Source organism: Drosophila takahashii, chromosome X (genome assembly GCF_030179915.1).
Source record: "Drosophila takahashii strain IR98-3 E-12201 chromosome X, DtakHiC1v2, whole genome shotgun sequence".
NCBI classification, from domain to species: domain Eukaryota; kingdom Metazoa; phylum Arthropoda; class Insecta; order Diptera; family Drosophilidae; genus Drosophila; species Drosophila takahashii.
Window position 1 is genome coordinate 1,085,068 of NC_091683.1, and position 18,857 is coordinate 1,103,924.

The 18,857-nt window shown below is 42.0% G+C and overlaps 2 protein-coding genes across 12 annotated transcripts in view; one reads left to right on the top strand and one right to left on the bottom strand.

Moving 5' to 3' along the window:
- LOC108063827 (uncharacterized protein CG43867) overlaps positions 1–18,857 on the bottom strand; it is a 103,710-nt gene that overhangs the window by 58,720 nt on the left and 26,133 nt on the right. The window contains exon 1 of one of the 11 annotated variants that reach the window (XM_017151051.3): positions 12,987–13,778. The exons of 8 other annotated variants lie outside the window; for them this stretch is intronic. In XM_017151051.3, the coding sequence (XP_017006540.2) occupies positions 12,987–13,736 (750 nt within the window). In that variant the 5' untranslated portion in view covers positions 13,737–13,778. Of the gene's footprint in view, positions 1–12,986; positions 13,779–18,857 lie in introns of those variants that run through there. 2 more of the 11 variants (XM_017151055.3, XM_017151056.3) reach the window with 2 other exon arrangements.
- On the top strand, positions 6,657–7,597 carry LOC108063779 (trypsin II-P29). The gene has a single exon (XM_017150987.3). It carries the CDS (start codon positions 6,674–6,676, stop codon positions 7,463–7,465), a length of 792 nt encoding a protein of 263 aa, XP_017006476.2. The 5' UTR covers positions 6,657–6,673; the 3' UTR covers positions 7,466–7,597.

An 18,857-nucleotide genomic window follows, 5' to 3' on the forward strand; every position in this document is an offset into this window, starting at 1 on the left:
GAGCCGCCATGAATTATGAGCCCGAACATCTATCGTTATTATTATTATTATGACTACAGCCATGGCTGCCAATTAAATTTCCGCAGCGAGACTTGTGTATTGGTATGCATATGCCGTATGCCGTATAGATGGCCATTGTGAATGGGCAGCACTGGGGCATCGGGGTCACCACTTGTGGTTCGTTGGCCCGGCTAATTAATGTTATCGCATTTCATGCATCACTTGCTAATAGTTATCGATAAATATTTCACTGTCTGACACCGTGAAAGGCAAAAACTGCCGCATTTGGTTTAGATTTCCTTGTGGTGTCCCTTCTCAGTCCTTTTTATGCTGTTATGGTATTATTTAATTTACAGGCAGTCGTCGGTCTGCAAAAGGGGGAGGTAGGTGGTAACCGGAAACCGTTTACAGTTTGTTATGCGGTTCATTGGCTGAAGTTCCGTATTCCCGGAACGCTAAATTCACGTAATTTATGGCTAATGTCAAGGCAATTGCCGCTGATTGATTGATGCGAAAGGGGCGATGGAGGCAACATTGATTAACTTGGATTACAACTGGCGCCCAACTAACGCACAACTCCAACTTATTTTCTTTTTCTTGCTTCCTGATTAATCACAGGTCGTATTTCATACAACTAAAGCTTAAGTTCGGGAAATTGCAACTCATTAGTATTCTAAGTCAGCGGTAAAAAAAAACAGATAAAACTTAGATATTTCTCGATATTTAATTTGTGTTTTTCATTGAAAACATCGATATTATCGAATCAATATTGTCAAAATATCGATAACTTTCAAGCTCTAAGCTCGACATCTTTTTTTTAGTGCACGTCGTAGGGGCTTTCCTGTCCGGAACGGGTCTTAATTAAAAGCAGCAAATGAAATGCACATCACAGGCCTGGCCAACTTTCCGAATGCCCAAAAAGCATAAAAAAAGGAGAGTGTAAAAGAGAAGCGGAGGTCGAGAGGGAGTCGCAAAAGCGAAAAAAAGGGCGGAAATAATTACGCGGCTACGGAAAAAGCGGGCGAGATTTTTTAGCTCTTTGGACTTTTATGCGCGATCCTTTGGCGCATAACAAAGATTTATGCCCCGGCTGAAGGTAAAACATAAATTTGATGCGCCTAAAAGTGGCCAGCAGGCGAAGCAGAAGAAGCGAAAGCCAAACAACAAAGTGGGCGGTGGTATAAAGGCGAAAAGTTGATCCCCACCCCCCCTGGAATTTGGCTAAAACTTTTCACTTCTGTTGTTCTTGTTGCTGCGGTTGCATGATACGGGAATTTCTGTGGCTGCCACACACACACACACTCACACACACACACTCGTTGAACTTTCTCGCCCAGGAGCAGAAACAAAAAAAACAAGGAAACTTGAGTATTTAGCCGTAAGTGGTAATAATTACGACTCCGGATACGAGGAGCTACCGCCAGGGGGCGGCAGCAAAATGGCCGACTGGTTGGTTTACTGTTACGTTCAGCTGCACACAAGTTAATTAAGTTTAATTGGATTAAAATTATACAAAATTATACAGAAGCTCTCTTTTTGGCTGGCCACGGCCCGCGAAAATCTCCATAAAGCACACAGTAAAACGGGAAGAGATGATGGGATATTGATGATAGCACACAGCACATGAGGCAAACTTGTTTATGAAATTAAAGTTGCTGTTGTAAAATATGGAGGAAAGTGGTAATATAAAAATATTTAGGATCTATGAAAGTACAGTCACGCCTACGAATAATATTAAGAATTTTTTTGTTTTCACAACATACTTTTAGGCAGATGATGAAGTAGATTCAAACCTCTAGAGTTTTCTGTGTCACAAAAACCTTGTTGATCACTTATTTCTCTCAAGGTGTCACTCAAAAAAGTACAGTCCCTGTCAGAATGGCAAAGTACAGTTGCCTCCGGGACACTATAATTGACATTCCACCTCTCTCTCAGCCCGAAAGCCAACCGAAAAAGTTTCCTAATCAACGGTCGCTGCACTGCTTTATAATGCAAATGGAAAATTCTATTAGGGCGAAAAGAACGCTTCATTTAATTTACGAGCCAATTTGCCGCCTGTGGAGCAGGAGAGGCGGCGCTTTCGCCCCCTGGAATGTTGACAAATTCCACAATATGTTTTCTACAGAGTTGGTTTGGCCTCCTTTCCCCCCCAAAAAACACTCCCCAGTGCACTATTCGAATTTCGAAAAGCTTGCAGTCTGTCAGCGGCGCTGCAAAGTATGCTTTAATTTTATGACAAAAGCCTCTTCTCCACCATCCCCAATGCTCTTTATTGAAATATTATGCAACAAAGTTGATGAATTTTTAGCCCGACAAACTTCCGAGCTGCACGGGGACTGCGCATTAAGCGAGTCCCGAGTCTCGGCCAGGATAAGGGGATAAGGATAAGAGAGGCCAAGGAGTGTGAGCAATGACTCTTGGCCCTTTTAAGCATTGTATCAGGTGTTTACCAGGCTCACAAGCACAGAGACAGAAAGCCAAGACGCTGAAACGGCAACAAAGGCAAAAAATATTATAATAGCAATTGAGAATTGCTGATGAGCCCTGCCACGAGGCTCAGGACCCTGGCTTTTCGTCCTGACTTTTCGGCGAACTGACAGTTCACAACACTGTGCACTGGGAGAAACTGTGATATTTCATAGAAATACGCAAATAATATGCACTAACAATGGTAAATAAATAAATGCATAATTTAATCGAAATAATATTACCACCATTGTTCTTGATAATATTAAATATCCTAAATATTAAAGCTAAAAAATATAGATGTTTATCGGAAACATCAATGTTTTCTTATCGATTTACAATAAGCGTTTCAGATTTTACTTTTTCCCATGAGAAACATCAATATTATCAATACGGTACTGTGAAAATATCGAATAAATCCATATTTTTCAAGCCAAAAATACTTATAAATTATACTTTTTTAAAAGCAGCCGTTGTTTAGCTAATTTATTTCTACCAGTGCATAAACCCGAGCCGGAGCTCTCTGGTCTTTGCACAGACTTGATGCCGAGGGAGCATTTTAATTATTCAACATTGTTGACAAAGTTTCAACTGCGTGCGTGTGAGCAGGACGGCTGTTGAGCAATATGATTTGCTGCTTGAGCAGTCAAAAGTTGGCCTACAACAACGACAAAAGCGGCAACAAAAAAAAAAGAAATAAAACAAAAACTCGGTCTAGAAAGTGACAGAATGGCAAAAGAGGAGTGTATACCAGCAGTTAGTTGCTCATTTTGGTAAAATCACCCGGGGCAATGAATAGTGATCGAATGGCCATCAAAGGAACCTCAAAAACGAGGTTTAAACTGTTTTAAAAAGTTGGCAAAATAAGAAGGAAACTTCAATTTCCAGCTATCATATCAAGCTCTACTTGAAACATATCGATATTTTGACAGAATTGTATCGATAATATCCATGTTTTATTAAAACTTTGATATTTTTTATAAAGTGTCTTTTCGCCTTGCATCGCCCTTATTCATCCATCGGCCTTTGAGCTTTATTCAAGACCAATTATCATCTTGGCGAAGCTAAATGCTTTAATTAAGCTGGGCCCCCGTTATGGTTATCGTTTATCGTTTCAGTTAACGCCATGGACCAAATTGGTAGCGACTGCAATTTAATTTCTTTACAGCCGAAAAAGGAAAGGGGAAAAAGGTACATGGGCCCAAAAAGCCGGAAATGCAAGACTCAGAAGCTTCAGTTGGGCATTGGCGAAACATTTTTGGTCGACGCGCTTCAATAATTCTGTTTGCCCATTTGCCCCAAACAGCAAAGGGGGTAGCGAGAAAGAGACGGAAAGTGTGTGTGGGTGGCTGGTCGGAAAAAAGAGAGGGCTAGTGGCGGGAAAGAGGGAGACGGAACCGCACACAGAGTGCAGGAGACGCAAACATGTTTCGAGTGGCTTTTGCGGCATTGACGCGAAGACAAAAAAACGCCAAACTGCAGGCAGTGGCAACAAAAGCTGCTGCAGTGGCACAAAGCCCGAAAAAAACAGAATAAGTGGCTCAAACAATAGTTCAGGCCATGCGATACCCAGTTGATAGAGTTGCTGTGAAATTATAACACTTACACCCAGAAAAATTGAGATCGGAAAAAAGAGAATATCAAGTTTTCTCAATTTGAGAAAAAATGTTCTTGAAATCAAGATCCAGAAATAAAGAGAAAATCGGTCTTAATTTTAGTTCCAAATACAGTGCTGTCGGCTTACAAACCCAGACCATTCATGAGTCATGTGAAAAATTACAATGCAATTGTTTGCCATTCCCATACCAACCATACCACCACCTACACAGCCCAAAAGTCAAACCAAAGCCAAGCAAATGTGGCAACGAAACGAAACCTACACAAAACGAAATGGAATGGAACGCCGGCCGGAAGTGCGGGAAGAAGAGGAGCCAAAGAGCCGCAGAACACTCACAGACTGCCTGGCGTCGCCAGCGCCATCGTCATCGTCATTTTCATTTCCAAGTGGCGCGGCGGCCATTATCGATTAAAAAAGTTCAGTAGTGTGCTGTATATAACAGGAGGTCAGGTGGAGTTTACGCATACACAGAGAAAAATACACAGTATTAATTTAAAAACTTGTGTATTTTACACTCACAAAGAAGAATTCGCGTGTGCCCAATACAAGATAGGCGTGTGACCGCAGTTCTTCCTTAAAAACATTAATATTGTGAAAATATCGAACCTATCGACAATTTGCAGCTCCATTTTAAAACCCATAACTCAAAGCACATAAGTGATATTGCAAACTCTAGTGGATTTTTCTTTCCCTGTAAAAGGCATAGGTCAATGGTTCAAAAAGGGGGCGATGGTGCACTTTTTCTGATTAACTGTTGCATAATTTTCGGGGCTGCGGTTTTCCTTTGTGAAGGCCGGCCTGCTAATTGAATTTGCATGACAAATCAGGGCACTCACTCGAATGAATAACGAATTGTGAATGCGAATATGAATGGTGGTGGTGGAACGAAGTGAAGGAGGGGATGTATGGAGGCCTGAAAGTTACTTAAAAACGTGTGCACGGCACACGAGCCCCAAAAGGAGCACAAACAAATGGCGAGAGGAAAAGTAGAGGGGGCTTCACACACAATAGACTTGCATATTTAAGCACGACACTTATACATATGTATGTGATTCCGACTCTGACTCCTTCTTTTCGGCAGCATTTCGGTAGCGAGTCAAACAATGAGGCTTTTGTATGCCACAGCGCGTTTGCCTTTTTGTTTTTTTTGTATTCCTGCTGCCCTCACAGAGGAAGACACGCATATGCCACATACGTGGTCCATTGTTTGTATTGAACGCAAGGAGCCAGGGGATGCGGAGAAAGGTGGGGAAAGGAGAAAGCACAGAGAAAGGCAAGCGAACTCTCGACTGAGGCGTTTTCATTTGCGCTTCAAATCTAAGAATAATAGCCGCCTTGATTACATTCACGCCGCTTTATGACAAGCGAGAAAAAATGAGTGGGGCATGAGGAGGAAAGTACATGTCGGCGGCGAACAAAAACAATGAAGGTGGAGGAAGGGGAGGCACTGTGAAGCAAGTGATGGAAACCGATGACATCGATTAATAACCGAGTAAACAGATTGATTTATAAGTAGAAAATCAGTTTCTAAAACTAAAATTAAGCTTTTAAATTTATAATCGATATTTTGATTATTAATTAATATCGATTTTTTCGATAAGCTATCTAATAAAATGTATGCTGCTCTGTAACTCACAGAATTACACACTTGGAAGACCATAACATCATATCATTTCATTTCCATGAATTAAAAATTAAAAGTTCTAAAATCGATAAAAGATAACTCTTAACGATTGACAATTACATTATGGATAAATATCGATTTTTACAAGTATATCTTATTATACATCATAAATCTTATTGACAAATGATCAAAAGCGCTTACAAAGGATAACAATTTATAAATATATCGATGGCTACCTTTGCCCCACTGTGCTCCTTCAGTTGGCCTCAAATGAAAAGAAATGAAATTAAGTGGCATGTTGTTGCTTGTTCGCCTGAGCATGGAAGGATGTGGGAATGTGGCCACGCATGACCAACTTGCAATCACCCCACTGCCACCCACAAACAGACGTCCTCTGCCTGCCACTTGAGCTCTACACTGTAAGCCTGTTAAACATTTCGAGTGTTAATTGTGTGCGAACAACAATAACAGAGGGCATATATGTGGAATGCGGGTGTGGAAAATGAGATTGGAGGCTGGAGACGACTGACAGGCGGTCGTGATTGGAGCCAGCCATGCCAAAGGTTGTTTCTTGCAATATTAACTTGTGTTCTTCATACTCAAAAGGATACGTGGTTCAAGAGGATTGGGTATTGAGATTATTATATCAATGACCCTCGACACTACAGAATCTCTCGATTAAAACTTAATTTGAGTGCGAAGTTTTGGATCGAAAAGCTATATTTCTAGCCATGTACGTCCGATAAACGCTGATTTAAACGCTCTTAACTCGGAAACTACAAAAGCTAGAAAGAAATTGTAAAAACATTTTGGTTCTACTTTAAAATACCCATCAAACTCTGCTAAAGGCTGTTTTAATTGGACTCTCCAAGCCATAAACTTTTGCGAAACCGTAGCGAATGCTAATCTTCATGGTTTTTCGGTTTGGCTTTTGGCTTTTCGCACACATTACTTGTACGAATGAGATGGCAACCACAGTGGAGTCGTCGTCGTCGCCGCTGCATCTGATCCTCCTTGCGAACGCGTTGATCAGATGCGGAGCATATGCACTAGCTCAGGGAACGAGAGTGCAGCAGGAGAACTTTGGCTATGTGCTGCAGATCTACGATCCAAAGTTCCTGGCGGCCGGTTCCTTGTTCAGTGCCCGTTACATTTTGACGGTGGCTCACTGTTTTCGCAGTAACACCAAGCCGGAGGAGCTGACAGTGCGAGCGGGTTCCGAGTGGATATCGAGGGAGTTTAGGGGCAAGCCAGTGGCGGGATTGCAGCGCCATCCGAAATTCTCGCCCCTAACGCTGCGCAACGATATTGCCGTGCTGCGGGTCAAAGTGGCCATTGGATATTCGCGTCGCATCAACTATATAGCTCTCTGTTCGGCGCCCTTGAGACGCGATAAGGGCGCCAATCGTTTGACGATCGCCGGTTGGAATCTGGTGAATATCAGCCAGCCGCTAAAATCGCTTGAAGTCAGCGTGGAGATGGAGAAAAACTGCCGCCTTTGGTTTCCCCAGCTGCCGGGCGGCGTGTCCTGCGCCTCGTTTGCTGCGGGAAACGGCGATGGTTTATGCTATGGCGACTCCGGGGATCCCCTGATCACCGCCGGCGGTGGTGAAATCTGTGGCCTGGCAATTGCCTTTCGGAGATGTGGCGACAAGCGATATCCCGCCCTCTTCACCGATGTCCACTACCATCGGCAATTCATCGCCCAAGCCGTACTCACATTGGACAGGGAAATGTTGAAGAGGCCAAGGGGTTGAACTCTCTTTATACGTGATCCATTATGGTTTAAAAAACTCACCTGCAAGGAAACAGACAGAGGAAAATTCAATTACAATCGAGTGATGAACTGATATTAAGAGGCGCAGATGAAAGATTTAATTATAATAATTATAATAATAAAGTATTGTGAGAAAATATTTTTAAAATATAAGTTGTCTCAATTTCAGAAAAAAGGTTTCTAAGTTTCAAGAAGAATAATTCTTGGATTCAAGCATAAGCCTTCTCGTTTTTAAGAGTAAGCGCTCTCGTTTTCAAGAGTAAATCGTTCTCGATTTTTTCGTTCTCTAGTTTTCTCAGTGTAGAGTCCTGAATGGCACAATTATGTTTCACCTAACCAACTCATATTCTTTTTTCAAACTTAACGACAGTTTCCCTTTATGCATTCCCGCTTCTTGCCTTTTATAACTTCCATTTTCCATTCCCAAAGGCAAATCAATTTGCGCTTTACATAAAAATTCAACAAAAGAACCCAAGTTCGAGTTGGTTTGTTAAGGAATTGGAAAATGGAAGGGGAGTTGAGTTGAGTTGGTCGCTCGAAAATCACGACACATAACCCATTAACCCGCCGGTGCCCAACTGTGCATGTGAAATGAACGGAGACGGAGACGTCGTCGACGATGACGATTTCCATACAATTTTCCTTGCGTTTTTCCATTTTCCTCCTTTTTTTCGTTTTGTTTTGTTTTTTGTTGTATGCCTCCTGCCCTGCTAAAGGAACAACATTTAATGAATTCATATGTTTAATAAAATCTACACGTGAACATGAATATACAACGTGGCAGCGAGGAGCGCACAAAAGGACAACCTGAATCCGGCGAATCCTGTGAGTCCTGAGCACCACGGTGTACAAAAGTATGCAACACAAATGGGAAAGAGGAAAAAACGCGGGAGGCTGGCAGGCAGAATGGGGAGGGCTTCGCTTCACAGCGGATGGAATAGCAGTTTCTTTTTGAATAGTTTGACGATGACAACGACGATGACGATGACGGTGACGACATGTTGACGTCATGTCGCCTAGTCTACTCTACTCAATGGAGAATCAAAGGAACGGAGAGGACTTGGCTTCTTGGCCAAATTAAAATCATATTAAATTTGCATATTGCGCCAAGGTGTCGTCATAAAGTGACGTCGTGTGTGTGTGCGAAACATTGTTATCGGTTATCGGTTTAGCGACAGGTGTTGCATAATGGGCCACGCCTGGCGGAGCTTATGGAAATACCCATTTAAAATTCACAATCGCAACAGGGAAGCAGACGAGATCTTAAAAGTATGAGGAGGTCGCACTTTATTTAGTTTAAAATGATAAAGAGAATATAGTGAAATCGATAATTGTTATATTAACATAACGGGTCTATCGATACAGATTCACGATAATTACATAAATCGAGTTTAATAATCCTCTAATCAATATAACTTAACAATGGGACAGGCAGCTCATGATTTTCGTTTTAATTGCCCTAAATTCTATTGAAATCATTTCGAACACGCAGCAGGTCTTGTTGTGCCAATCGTCTTTCGATTGTTTATGCCAATCATCGATAGATTATTCATTGCCTCTCAGCACGTAGTGCTCGAGCCCAGGCCACAAAACTAACTGGACCAACAAATCAACTATAGTATTGTGCCCACCACCTCTCGCTACCGCAAGACAAATAAATCTCTCACACACACACTGAGACACAAAAGTTTTCAACGAAATTCTCGAGACCACAAAACTGTCGAAAAAATACAAACACTTCCAGTGACCCAATCTCTAAAAATAAACAGAGCGAGCAAGATGGAGGAAAAGTCATCCTGACGACTGATGTCGGAGGTGGGCGGTTGGAGGTGAGAAAAAACTGGCGTAGGAGGTCTGAAAGTCGGTCAAGTTGCGTTGTCAGAGAAGCGGAGAAAGAGGAGGAGAAAGTCGGTCGGTCATCCAATTGGCAATTGTGATAAATTGTACTTTTAAGCAATTTAAACCCGGGGAAAAACACAAACAGACAGAGAATCCAGGATCGCGTCAGTCCCTCGTCAAAATCTGTGGGAAAGGGGCTAAAAAGGTTTGTTTCCTGGCCAAGAATTCCATTCTATATATTCCCATTTTCCCGGGGAATGCCCCTCTGGTATGTAAAACTTCTTTACTAATAATGCCTCAATTGTTTGCCTCATTCCTGGGGTTTCCTGGGGAGGGGGCTAAAAAGGATTGTCCACTTTCCACCCAACATCCAAAAAAAAAAAAAAAAAAAAAAAAAAAAAACAAGAATAAGAAAACAACATACACACATGTAACACATTACCCTAGTTAGGGATATCTTCTTCCCCCATCCCACCCAGGGTTTATTTCCCTCTTGTTTTGTCTTTTTTCCCTCGTATTTTTCCTTCTTTTTTCGGTATCTTGAGTATTAATCCTAATTGAAGGGAAATCCCCTGATGGACACGCACTCTTTTTCGGGCGAGAGTGGCAACCCTTTTTTCTGTGTGTTTTGTTTTTTGAGTTAGTCTGTGTTCTTGGCTATTTTACGGCTCTTGCCCTTCTTTTTTTTTTTGTCTAGTTTGGCTTTCATTTTCGTTCGTACGGAGCTGAAAAGTGGACTAAGGGCTTAAGCATATGTATCTCCCAGGGGGGAAGAACAACCAACCAGCATGTGCGTATGAATAGATCCTAAATTTCCTCATACCCTGCTTCATTCCTTCAATCAAAAATCGTAGAAAACTCTGGCCCGTATCTTATGTAATTACAAAGGCGAATCTAACTGGCTAAAAGCGTAAGATGGTCAAAAGAGCGGAGCAGCGAAGAGGGCTAGGGCCAAATAAAAAATGCTCAAATAGACATTTAATGATTCCCCATTGTCATTACATAAAGGTGACTTATAAAAACATTATATCACACGCACACGACGACGAAGGTAAAGCGGGGGAAACTCTGAGGAGGAAATGGCCTGGCCAACGGGAAAAGCATGCGGGCCGAGCTTATTTGTTGCCACGCAGGCATTTCATGTTGGCTAACGACCACTTTGGGCATACTACGCTCCCATTTTCTCATTTTCCCGCTTTCACCGACTCTGCTTATCTGAAAAGAAGAGTAGGACATATTAAAAGCCAACACACAGAGGTAACTTTCGGTGTGTTTCGGGCATGTTTTATTCTTTTCGACTGTTCAACATTTTTGTAGAATATTTAGCTTGGCAGGTGAAAAAAGAATGTGCTTACAGACAAATAAAATATTTATAGAATTTATTTAAAGCAAGAAAGAAGAACGCTATGATTTTATGCAAGCAGTAAATCGACTGCTTGCACTGCTTGCATTCCATTTTTCTCATAACTCTTTAATGAATGGTCATATTTCAAAATTTTCTTCTATATTTCAATAGGTATCAAACCACGCAACAAAATGGCGTTTAAACTTTGTCTTTATAGATGTTAGTAACGGGCATATTAAAGATTTATTGTAAATCTATTTGTTAAATCAGGTGTCATATCATCATACAAAATACTCTTTTATTCTCATATAACTTTTAAGAAAACTTAAAGGCATCATTGATGATTTTTGAACCGAATAAACTCTGCTTTTCCTCTTGAAATCAAAAACCAAATCAATTTCTCGAGTGCTTCAAATTATTGGCACAGGATTCTTGTTTGACTCTCATCAGAGCAGAAGAAAAAGTACATTGTCCTGTCTCGATTGTCCTGTTTTCCCAGCCATAACTGTACTCTTGAAAATCTTTGGCCATCTCTCGTCTTGTTTCACTTGAAAGTTTGAACGAACTGAAGAAGTTTGCTCTGACGACGACCACAAGAGGAGTTTTGTGTGTGTTTGCTGTTCTGACTGCGACCAATTCGATTTAAGTTCCGTTCCTTTGCCTATTGAAAGTTTACTTTGAGTTTGTGTTTGTCGTTTGCATTGACTTCCTTTTGCTGTTGGTCCCCGTTCTTTGTGGCTTCCTTTAGACCCTAAATATTTGGAGTTTTCATGGGCTTTACACTTTTTTGAGGTTCTTCATTGAACCTTTGATTTTCGCATAGTCAATACAATGTTTTCAACTAAACTTTTACCATGTGTATGGTAAAGAAAATGATATTTGATCCTTGCTTGTCATTTAGAGCTTCAAAATTATCGATATTTTCGATATTTTGACAATATCGATTCGATAATATCAATGTTATGATATTTTTTCAAGCTGTATTGCCCAAATTTGCACACTTATTTTCTGAAATTCTTAATATTTCCGTCTGGATATTTCTTTCCTGCAATCCATCGGTGTAATACACTTTCAACGAGTCGCTCTTTTTGCGGCTGGTTGGGTAGGTAAACAATGAAATGTCCGCATATTTGGCACCATTACTCAAATTGCCATTATGCACGCGCTTCGCCTTCGCCTCGAATTGTGCCAACCAGTAATCGAGCTTCCCGCTCTCCAATTTTCCACCATTATGGCGGCCACAAATGCAATGCAGTGGAGTTTTCCCCCACCTCCCCTTCCAGTTCGTTTTTCAAACGGCAATGCGACAATCGCAGGTGAAAAGGGGAAAGGGGAGAGAGGGTGAGAGGAACAGAGGTAACCGCAACCGCATCGAGCGCTGCATTTTTCCGCTTTTCCCCCTTTGGCACGTGTGCCGACGAGAGTTCATTATCGCCTCTATATGGTATATATACTATATATATATATGGAAACTATATGGAACAGGGTTGCCCACTCACATTTGCATTGGCATTTTCTATTGCCATTTTCTTTCTCGGTTTTGGGGGCACATTACAATTTAAATTGTTCGCATGCGGCCGGCAAAACTTGTCGCATATTATTTATGGGGGAAGCCCCTCTATTTTCCCGCTTTTCCCTCTGTGTGTGTGTCTGTGTCGCTCTCGGCTTAAAAATGTTAAACAAGCAAAAAGCTTTGCATACATTTCGGGGCTCAGGATACGGGATACGGGATCCGAAATGGAGGACCGCACGCTGTGTTTGCGGACTAGGCTCAAGATTTATGGCTTTGCGACAGGCGGAGCAGACAGACAGGCGGACAAACGAAACGGACGGACGGACAAACGGACAACGGACAGGCGAAACAGACAAGGGCAAACAGAAAGCCAAAGGAAAGGAAGACAGACAGCCGGGAAAAAACAGGGTAAGAAAGCCAGAAAAGAGGGCGGGAAACCCTTGAAGAACTGGCCGGAACAATGAAACTTCAAGAAAACCACAAAGTTTAGCGACGGGGGAAACTTACGGGGGCCTAAAGAGGAGTCTCTGAAGAAGCGAGGCGTTGATTTTTCCGCTCGTGGGAAGGAAGTCCGAGCCTATTTGCCCCATGTCTAAGCTTTTGCATTTGCCGTTTGCATAAGGAAACTAAAATAACTATTAACTATTGAGAACAAAATAAGTCTGGTCACAAAACTTTTGTAATTACTTTAAGAAAGTCTACAAAATGGCTACATTTCTATTGAAGTCTTAAAAATCACTTAAAAATCTGCCTAAAGTTATGCAACAATATATTTTCAATCGAGAATCCTGCATCAAAACTCACCTTTCTCAACATATCGTCCAACGAGTCCACATCCAATCCGGCATAGTTGTTGTTGAACTGACTGGAACAGTTGGAGGAGTTGCTGGTGTACCGCTTTCGCCTGCCCAATGCGGGCGAGTTGACCAGCGAACTGGGTCCGCTGGAGCCACCACCGGCATAGCCGGCCATCAGGGGGTAGAGCGATGGGTGGTGGGGCAGCGGGTGGTGGTGCTGCTGCTGCTGATGGGCCAAAAGATGATGATGTGAGCCGCCGGGGGAACAACAGGCCGCCGCCGCCGGACTTCCTCCATTCGCCACCGCACTTCGCACCGCTGCCAAAGGCGATGGTGGTGCGGTGTGGTGGTGCAACTGCAGGTGGTGGTGCAGCGGTGAGCCATGGTGGTGCTGCATGTAGGCGGCCGGCGATGCTGGTGATGGTGAAGCCGAAGATCCACTAGCGTTGTTCTCCACCAGAGTGCAGCTCGTGGAACTGGAGGATTCGATTATGGTGGTTGTGGTGGTTGTGCTGACGGTGACCTCCATGGTGGTGCCACCACCATCAGATAGAGTCATCATAGAGGAGCAGCCACTGCCTTCGACTTCTTTTTGCAAAAGTGGAAGTTTAGAAGCGGATGATGATCCCGTGTTCCCATCCATTGGCTCCTCTTCAGCCAGATTTTCGGCCAGAGTTCGTTGTTCCTTCGCGGAGGAGTAAGAGTCCTTCGTCTTCTTCTTCACCGTCGACGGCTGGTGGTCACTCGTCCATTGCATAATTTGTGGCGCAAATAATGCACATTAAACACTCGAAAATCGCACTTTAACCTCTGCTAGTGGCAAAAGAATTGTTGCACTCTCGTCGGATTCGTCGTCGGCGTCTGGCATGCAAATTTATGTTGGCGCGGCAATTGTTTGTTTTTTAATTGCAGGCTGCATGCTTTTAGGCGCGTCGCCCACATGATTAATGGCCCCCAAGGGGTTAACCGGAGGTTAAGAGGGGGTTAAGGGGGGTTTAGGGGAATTCAAGGGGTTAAGAGCGGGTTAGGGTGGGGTTAGGGCGCGGGCAGACATTAACCGCAGAAACAGATTGTTGTCATTTGCCATTTGATGGGACTAAATCGAAATCCGAATCGAATGGAAATCGAATTCCACACAACGACGTCCAGGGCCATAAAAAAATATAAATAAATTAAATCTGATTCCTGACAGCAGACAACAGGGCGTATGAAAAAGGGGGCGGGGCAGGGCAGCTCCTTCATACGATTAAATCGATTTCGAAATTGGATCCCTAGTGAATTAAAAAAAAATACACATGATATTTAACAACAGCATTTAATTATAATAGGTACTTAGAAAAAATACAAAATAAAATAAGTGTATGAATCAGAATAAATCAAACTTATAAACCCCCAAGCGCCAAACAAGATTTAAAAATGTTTAAGCCGGCAAATAAATGATTGAGGATCCCAGAATATTCGCAAAACAAAATCGGTGGAAGGAAGTGCAGGACTTTACAGGACTTCACACACGCTTGACTTGAGCCAGACGTTGGACGCGTTGGCAATTTACAACAAGCAGCAATCAATTCCAGAGCATAAATAACTCAATTTCCAACGCCCCCAACTCCAAACCCCCACCAATGAGGCTAATGCTGTCCGGCCATCGATAAATTTTCCGTGAAAGGGGGAGAAATTGTGGAGAAGTGGAGAAGTGGAGAAGGGAGGCGGTGGTGGCGGTCAAAGGGGCCAACCAGATAAACCAGAGACAGATTGTGAAGTTCGAATTAAGAGGGGCGAGGCGGAGGGCGTAGGGCGGAGTTGAGAGAGTTGATCCGAAGCTTGGCTAATTAGTGGCTAAACCTTTTTCGATTATGCGCCAGACATTGTCATGATTTAAAGCCGAGTTCAGGAGGTATTAAAACAGTGAGAGAAATAACGTATAAATGGTGACATAAAAGAGCTTTTCTTTCAATTGAAAACATATTATCGAAACGACATTGTGAAAATATATAGAAAATATCGATAATGTTCAAGCTTTATAACTTGAGCTATTAAATATTTAGCATAGAAAATCATATCACACCTACTATTACTATTTAAGTAAGCTTTCAATAGTTTGAATTATTGGTATTCGATGAAAATATCTAAAATATCGATAATTTTCAAGCTTTATAACTTTAGCTATTAAAATTTTACCTACCATTCCTATTTTAACAATCCCTTAGTAGTTTAAACTGTTGCTATTCGATGGATAGCCTTGTTTTTCTTCGTGTATCTGGCAGCAGAGATCAGATTTCAAGTGAAGTTCGCCTGAGAAATGCGATGCAACAGCATCAGAAGCAACAGCAGTAAAAGAGTCGCCATATATGGGTGGTTTTGGTTTGAAGGGGGGTCCTTTAGCAGGGCGTCCTGCCCAGGACATGTCCTCTGAGCACCAGTGTGTGTGTGTGTGTGTGGGGGGCTCTTGTTGCCGGACTACTGGTGTCTGAAGTTTTGTATCGTCCATTTAACAATGTGTGCCACACACACTCACACACGATGATGATGATGATACATACACTGGTCGAAAAAGGGGGGTATAATACTAGGGAGCAGGAGGAGTAGGAGCAAGAGGAGCAGCTCCTCCGCTTTGCTTTCAGCCATGTGTGGCAGTTCTTGTAAGGACAAGCCGTTTTGGAATCTATATGGCCAGGCCATAATTCACTGGAGATAATATACATACGCCCTGTGTGCTGTGTGTGTGTGTGAGTGGAGAGTCCTGGCTTCAATACGTGTGTGTGTGTGGCAGACAGGAGAGGCATGCAATTGCCTCGACACACGCACACACGTAGGCATATATTAATGACACGAGCTTGAAATTTAAAGCCTGTGCAACAGAAAAACTCCATAATATCCAAGGGGCAAAAGTTCACTGGCAGGCAAATCATTTGATTGAATTTCGGGCTCCAGGTTCGAATTTCATATTCCGACATTCTGGCTAGTGGGAAAAGGCTATCCGATCTTGTTTTCTTACTTCATCAGGCTTGACAAGATATTGCCCATGCAAAAGAAAATATTCTACGATTAATTGTTTGCTTTTCATTATGGGGTCATATTATAAAAGGTTAAAAGGAAAGCTAAATTATAGATTTTAAAAATTAAACCTAAAAATACATGATATTATTTGGTCACCCAAGGCGTATACTTAATATTATTACATTTTGTAAAATAATAATAACACAAAACTGTTCTATTTATATTTAAATTAAAAAAATGCCCACAATTTATGCAATCGACTCTACAAAATAATTTTTGAAAACTTTTTGACGAAAGCGTGCGAAAAGAATTTGCATAAACCATTTTGAAAGCAGTCGATAAATTTGATTTGCTCAAATTACGAATTTGATTACCATTTCACTGGGATTCTATAAGCAAACGAATAACACTAAATGAAATTGAATGAAAAACTTTCGAGGGGCTAAACACTTGGGGCAAAAAGCGAAAACAAATCGTAGCATATTTTTTTTGGGGCGGCAAAACGCCAAGGATAAAAACGATTTTGGGTTTTAATTTCACACTTTTGGGCGGCAGAGGGGGAAAATCATGGGAAAATCTGTGGGCCACAGATAGGCCCACATCACACACAAACACAACACATTAAAAATGCTGAGTAAAGGCAAACAGAAAATGCGGCAAAAATTAAAGACAAACACACGAAATATTCATATTCTTCCCCCCAAAAATCCAACACTGTTTACTTTGGCCATTTCGATGTTATTCTGTTATTATTCGCTTGGATATTTTCAGCTTTCTTGGGGCCACCAGACGAAAACAATAGAGAATGCAACAATTTTCGCCAAGCGCAAAACTTCACTGACCAACTAATTTGCGTTGAAAAAAAATGTAAAAAAAATATATATCGTACGGCAGGCGATTTCACTTTTTCGCGGAAACGGAAACGGAAATGGAAATGGAAACGGGAAATAAGAGTGCCGAACGACTTTTCCTCGGCACTGCGGACCACGCAACGCGTTACGCAGTCAAAGACAAACTGATTGCCGTGTGCCATGGCATGGATATATGGATGTGATTTACCGACCTACACAGCTACACGGCCGCACTCACACACTCGCAGACTCGCACACTCCGAACACCGAACAGCTGTCAGGGATTGCGCATGTGTGTGTGAGCGCGTGGGGAGTTTTCCTTTGCAATCGGTGTGTGGTGACTTTTCCACCAATTTCCCCGAGTGAAAATAACGTTTTGGGACTTTCTTTTCGAACGACAAGCGAGTCCTTAGCAAATAATGGAATAAACTCAGTTCACACGGTAATTTAAAATCTTATATTTGGTGTGTCTAAAAGCATGCAATAAAAATTGGAACATTTACATTCAAAAAATATACAGTTTGGTAATTCTCAATATTTATTTTGTGTTTTCCTTTCAAAACATCGATGATATCGATTCGATATTGTCAAAATATCGAAATTATCAATAATTCTCAAGCCCTTATTATAGGTCACATTCATATTTACAGATCTTCAGTTATGTGCAATCTTTAGTGACTACAAATCTTCAGGGTTTAAAAAGGAAATACTTTTCTAGTTAAGTTATAATAAGTCTAGTTTATTACATACTCCAGATAAGGGCTGGCTAAAAATCTCTCCTTTTAAAATCCCTTATTAAAGTGTCAAAAAGTGTGCAAAAATATACTTTAAATCCGAAATCCTAAGGGATTAATTTTTACTATAGATTTTCTTTAAAATATTTGGACATATTTCATATCAATTTCAATAGTTCCAATAATATTTTCTTCCGGTGCTCCACAGAAACTAAACTGAATTTCACTTCGAGCGCCAAAACCTTCGAGTCTCGAATTTCCCAGTATTTTGCTCGGCGCGAGGACTTTCCCTCTTGCTGGCATGGTGAGTTGCCTGCTTCGGGCCTGCTGATTGCTCCTGCCTTCCCCCTCCCAGGACCTCCTTCTCCGCAGGACATCCCTCGCCATCCTGTAGCTTACTTCCCGCTCTGATTGTGTACATTAAAGCCAACACTGAAAGAGCCGCTTAAAGCGGCCAAGAAACCAAGTTGGCCACATGTTTTGCCCGCCTGCGAATTTTAATGACTACGGCCGAAGAGGAGGAACTTCAGCCCCCTTTTGGATTTTCCCCCCGCCCCTGTGCGTCTCCTCCTGCTATTCGCTTCACGGTTCGCGTTGCCAAACATGTTTGCATTTGAATTTTAAATTAAACGTCGTCGTCGTCAGCGAGCGATGATGATGACGACAACATGTCAACATCAAACCAAAGAAGGAGCTCCCTCTTCTGGTCCCTCCTCTCAATCCCCTTTCACTCGCCATGAGCGGAGGCATTAGTTGTCGCTATTGATTTTCGGCTGACCTTTTTTGCGTGCCGAAAGCAGAGTGCGAAATGCGACCGAGTGCCAATTAGGGGAAAAGGAAAGAGTCCTGTCAGGATCGAGGGATTTGGGATCGGTATCAGAGTCACTTTTTTTGGCAGCCAGCATTTTAATTGTGCGCCAGCCTTCAAGGCAGATTTTCTATGTCAGCTTTACACAGCGGGAAAGTGGGAAAAAAACGACTTTAATAAGTTTTCTGCGTAATTTTATATGGTGATGGGAAATGAGGTACTCATAAGGTATGCAACCCCTAAAATCAAACCCTGACTCCGCCACTGCTCGCATAAGTCAACTATTTTCTATGTCAACTTTACCCAGAGGGAAAGATTTTTTTTAATTAACTTTATAAGGTGAACGGAAATGTGGTACTCCAAAAGCATGCAACTCCCCGAAATCAAGTCCTGACTCCGCCTATTTGAGGAAAGCCTATTACCGCATTTGGAATTTAAACTGCCAAAATCAAATTTTATTTCAGCATTACACATTTTTCCTGTTGGGC